At 55.8% G+C, this 5,598-nt stretch overlaps 1 protein-coding gene across 1 annotated transcript; it reads left to right on the forward strand.

Annotated features, from left to right (window-relative positions):
• Positions 1 to 399: 399 nt before the first annotated feature.
• On the forward strand, positions 400 to 741 carry RPRM (reprimo, TP53 dependent G2 arrest mediator homolog). The gene has a single exon (XM_059820696.1). It carries the CDS (start codon positions 400 to 402, stop codon positions 739 to 741), a length of 342 nt encoding a protein of 113 aa, XP_059676679.1.
• The last annotated feature ends 4,857 nt before the right edge of the window (positions 742 to 5,598 follow it).

Below are 5,598 nucleotides of genomic sequence, written 5' to 3' on the forward strand. Positions count from 1 at the left end.
CCCCCTGAACCCCCAAAGTGCTCCCTTGAAGCCCCGCTCCCCGAAACCCACCCACAAATCCCCCTCGCCCAAGCCCGCCCCCCCCCGCCGACCCCCCAAAGCCCATCCTCTGCGCCCCCCGGAGCCCCCCCACCCCTCGACGTGTGTCCCCCCCCCCCCGCGCCCTCCCCGACCCCTCCCCAGCGCCGCCCCCCTCCCGCTCCCCGACCCCGCTCCCCTCCCTCCCCTTCCCCGCCCGGCGCGGCGGGGCGGAGCGGGGCGGCGGGCGGAGCGGGGAGCGGCGGGCAGCGCGGAGGCTCCGCCGGCGCGGGGCAGCGCGGAGCGGCTGGGCACGGCTGGGCTGGGCACGGCCCGGCCCGCCTGCATGCGGCGGCGGCGGCGGCGGGGCGGCCGGGCGGGATGAACGGCTCGGCGGCGGGCGGCGGCACGGCGGCGGCGGGGCTGCTGGCGGGCGCCGGGAGCGCGGCGCTGGAGCTGGAGCGGGCGCTGCGCTGCTGCACCGCCGCCTCCGTGGTGACCGACGGCGGCGGGGCGGCGGCGGCGGCGGCGGACGAGCGGAGCCTGTACATCATGCGGGTGGTGCAGATCGCCGTCATGTGCGTCCTCGCCCTCACCGTCGTCTTCGGCATCTTCTTCCTCGGCTGCAACCTCCTCATCAAGTCCGAGGGGATGATCAACTTTCTGGTCAAGGACCGGCGGCCGTCCAAGGAGGCGGAGGCGGTGGTGGTGGGGCCCTACTGACCGCCGGCGGCCCCGCGCCCGCCCGCCCGCTCCGCCGCCCGCCCCGACGGCCCGCCGCCCGGGGAAGCCCACCCGGCCCGTCCGCTGCCCGCGCTGCCCGCACGACGCCCGTTCCTCCTTTAGACAGACTGTTCGGTTTTTCGGTTTCTCCTTAAAGCGACGGCACACGGACCCCGAGAGCCCGGTGAGACGTGCGGGGCCGCCCGTCCCGTCCCGACCCGCGGGGTGCCGAAGTAAAGCGTGCTCTGATGGCAACAGGTCTGGGGTTTCTCATTTCCTTCGCGGAAACGAATGCCTCCCGTCTTCCAGTCCCGGGGGGGGGTGAGGGGGGGGGCCGCTCCGCGCCGCCGCGGAGGGGAGCGGGGAGGCGCCCGGGGGGGCGCGGGGGGCTTCGCCGCCGCGAATGCGCGGGGCCGGGGTGAAGCCAAGGGCCGGTGCCCCGCCCCGGGCAGGGTTTTGCCTTGTGCGGCTGTGCTAAAACTTGCATTTTAGAGTGCCTTTCGAGCCCCCCCCGCCCCGTTGCAGAAGGCTGCGTGACCGCGGTCCCCTCTTCCCCGGGCGCGATGTGCCCCGGGGACGTGCCGGGCCCCGCTCCTGTCCGGTGGATTCCGGCCTTGGCCGGGGAAATAACCCTGTACCCCCCGTTTGCATCCCCCCCCGTCCGGTCTGACCCTGGAAAACCGCTATACATACTTTTTATTAACGCCCCTGGAAGCCTCACCAACAGGTGACTTCTTACGGGCACATCGGAGGGAGGGAGAAATTAATGCTTGCGCAGGATTGTATTGTTTTTTTCTTCATCCGCTTCCTCTGTAGGGATAGCGGAGCATCTTTCGATGAGAGGCTCGCATAGCTGTTTATCATATCCCCGGGGGCTTGGACGGGCTGCTAGCGATAAATCGATGTACCTACATTTGGTGTAGGAGGAGTAGGACCGGCATAAACGCTTGCCGGGCACTGCAGAGGCAGGATGGGGGCAAAAAGGCTCAAGCAACCCGCCTGTGAGAAAACACCTCTCGTGACACCCAAAGTCCTGCATTAAGACCGTTAATTGTTAATATTTTTAATGGCGATGAGAATCGGGAAGTTTTCTGGAGAAGCCGTGGGGACTTCGGGCTGCTTGGTTTTCCCTCGGTTTATCCGGAGCTGGTATGAAGACGGCCAAGCTGCCGAATCATTATAGACATCTTTAGGAGATGTTATCGGAAGTTTCCATTTTAATAGTCAAGGTGAAGCTCAGCGTTTACAAACCCCCCCTGAGCTAGAAGGGGGTGAAATAAAGCTGGAGGCTGAGACAACCACTTGACTGTGGATAAACTTTTGGTAGAAAATGAGACAAAACAGAGTACCTCAATGTAGTCCAATTCCCTCAGACGAGCAGAAATCTCAGCCGTGTACTCGTTCATTTACAGCTACATTTAAGGGAAAGACAAAGAACAGATCTGCCTGTTCTCTCAGAAACAAATACGCTAGGGACTTTGTCATTACATCAAAATAAATATTACTAAGCCATCTATCAGCTGAAGCATCGGTGAGAAATGTAACCAAAACTCTCCACCTTTCTTTACCCCTTAGGGCTGCAGAAACATTAGATAAAGCAGAATTTTAAGTTAATATGAGGGAAAAATCCTAATACAGATGTTACAGTCATTACAAAGCATTTCCAACTTTTTAATTTGCACCACTTCATGGTATTGCAGATAACACAATCATTCCCGTAATCTGACTTGCAAGGAGTGCGCTGCATGTTTAAACGTTTTTTGAAAGCTGGATTCATTAGGCATTCTTTATTAATTATAGCGAACACTTGAAGTATAATACATTTTGATTAACCTCTGCCAGAAGCCACAGCTTTTTCCAACACCGTAAATCTGAGGCGCGGCAAACTCCTGGTTCTGTAATAAAATTGCAGAATTTTCAGCCCCAGCCCAAGAGCACGCGTGGCCTGGTGCCTCTCGCCTAAGGACCCTTTACAAGGTGAGAGCCCCTCCCCTAATGAAGTGCTTCTCACTCCTTAATCCCTACAAAGATACCTCATTTTAGGCAGGGAACAGTTGGGGAAAGGGTTTTTCCTGCTGGGGGATGCGGAGATGCTTGTGCACCTCCAGTCCATCAGCTTTTCTTTGGCCTCTCTCTGTGCCATGGGGACTTTGGGACTCGGCACAGAGAATAGGAGGAGACCTGGGATACGTGTAATCATCGGTGGGCAGGAGGATGGCAGCACGGGGAGGAAGCACCTCTCAGACACCAACAAGGGCTCCGGCATCCACGGAGCGCAGCAGGGATGGAGGAGCTTGCTCGCCCCAAGCACCTATCTCCTACCCAGCCCCTGGGCCAGGCAGATACCTCCGTGCTTTATAAAGCCAGGTCTTCCCACCCGCAGCGTCCCTTCTAGACGGGCGCGTAAAGCCACGGCCTGTGTGGTCGAGGGATGGGAACCTCACGGTGAGCACAGCTTCTTCATCATTTCAGGACATTCCTAGAAAAGCGCCTGGCAAGCTGCTAGGAGAGTCTGGGGTGTCGACACGCAGAGCCCCGTCAGCTCCTAGAACACACCGAGGACAAAATCTACCTTGCTGCAGTGCTGAGATGTCGGGAAATGGGTGTGTTTGGCATAAAAGCAGCGCGAGTACCCAAAGGAGGGCTCCACCACCTGGGCGCTGGCTAGAAGACAATACGAAGAGCTGGCCTGCTTCTTTGCACTTGCTTATTCAGCTTAAATGGTAGAGCATGTTCAATTTTACCACCAAAACTTGAGGGGCCTTTTGTTGACGAGCGTTGCCACTTCTCCGTAATGTTTCCATCCATTAAATCCCCAGAGGAGCAGAAGACTATGGGAATGACCTGGCAGAGCCCACCAGCTCTCAGTCGTGGCTGTCAGGTGTGAGCTCTGACAGGGGAAATCTCCTGTTCGGGAGCAAACCCGGCCCCTTGCGATGCTCAGTGACCGCTGACGGGGGTAGGACTTTGCAGCAGGACCGCTCCCGGCCAGATTCGCGCTGGGACCTCTCACTGCAGCCTCTCCATGGCTGCTTCAGAGGGAACGATGCCCCAAAAGTCCACAGAGCCCCAACCGCAGCAAGTCCCTAACATGGTTCTATTTGCAATTCTTCCTGAGCACTAAAATAAAAAAACTCAAATCTCAATTTCTGGAGTCAAGGTTGAAGTAGTGTCACCTTAGGCTGTCTGCATATCTAATTACTGTCTACAAAGTAATAACGTAGTAGTTCTCGCCTTGAATTAAAATAGCAGTGCCTGTGCAGCAGAGCTTCAGGCTGCCGTGCCACCGGGAAACCTCAGCCCTCCAGCTCAGCCTCGGCTTCCAGCCTGCAAAATACCAGAGCCAGAGCTCTCCTGGGATAAATACCCACCAGAGCTCATCCCCGGCACGCCTCGGCAGCCCGCCAAATGGCACCCCAGTTCTCTGCTGCCTCTCAGCCGGTCTCCTCTTTTCTCCCAGTTAGCCAGGAACGCGGGACTGGGAAGACACGATGATAGATTTCACCCTTTCAGCTCAAACCGCCTGCTAATCCTCCAGGACAAAAATCAAGAGGCATCTTAGTCGCTTCCCAAATACCCACTGAAGTGAGTTGTTCAATATTTTAAATGGGATACACTTACGAAAAACACTCCAGCAACTGCAATTGCTTTTAGATAACCCTGCGAATGTACTCAGGCTAAATTTGTCTAGATGGCTGTACAATTTTAATTGTATGCTTGCCACACCTTTTGGTCATAACAATCAAACACTGCCTGAAGTACGAGGAAAAGGTGCACTTCAGCAGTTCACATGTATGCAGGTGTGGGGTTTATTCCAATTTCATATCCAGGCAAAATTCACATTGATTTTTAAAGCGGTTTAGCTTTAATAAGGAAAATAAGATCCCGCTGTTCATTTGCAGTTAAAAACCCAAAACTTCACCGTAAGTGATGGGCACAGCACATGTTACAGCGTTATGATTTGCCTTAATATTTATCACTTCAAGCAGCCATCGAACGATCCTGGCTCGCGCAGCACACCCAGCGCAGGGTGCTCGCCTCGGACTGGAGCTGGGAAGCCTTAGCGGACGTGTGTTCCCTAAAAAATCTTCGTGTTCATATTCAGCTAGGGAAGCCATTGTAACGTGCAGCTCTAACTGCATTTGAGTCCATATTAATTACCATTAAAGAATGAGTCATTAAAAGTGCTCCTCCTTTCTCGACATCTCTGTCTGTGTGCGTGAATGGGTTACGCCGTTGCCATTGATTTCAGCAAACCATGACTGGGGCTGTCTAACAGGTATAGCTGAAGGAGCCCGGAGGGACATCAAGTCTTTCAATTCTTCCGTATTACAGAACAGCAGTGTCCTCGCCATAATTAAGGTTTCAACTTGCTGTCCAAAAATCTAATTTTCTGTGAGCTCGCCATTCGCGAGCGTTAGCTGTTGCCACCGCGCTTGCCTGCGTGCCTGGTGGCCGGCAGCCAGATTTTCTCCCAGACAATTCAGCCTGTTGTGCCGCTCCCCGGCCCCGCTGCACCGTTGCTGGCACGGCGATACAGGCGTCTCTATTGAAAGGGGGGGAAAGATGGAGAGAGAGAAGGCAGAAAGCAGTGGGAAGTGTACAAAATACGTGGGGAAAGCACCATGAATGGCACTGAGGGGCAGCAAGCTGAAACTTAATACAAAGGGAAACTTTTTAAATAAAGTGTGTGGATAACCTGTGAAAGTTTGTCAAGGTCTGCGAAATGAGCAGGTTTCAGAAAAGGGGTAGGTGTTCATAGGGGGAACGAGGGCATCGGCTCTCGCTCAGGTAGGGAAGGCACACCGCACGAGCTTTGGGAAGAAGGTGAACCAACCACCCTCGTTGCCGGGTGGC

The sequence above is a fragment of the Gavia stellata genome, chromosome 8 (assembly GCF_030936135.1).
Source record: "Gavia stellata isolate bGavSte3 chromosome 8, bGavSte3.hap2, whole genome shotgun sequence".
NCBI classification, from domain to species: domain Eukaryota; kingdom Metazoa; phylum Chordata; class Aves; order Gaviiformes; family Gaviidae; genus Gavia; species Gavia stellata.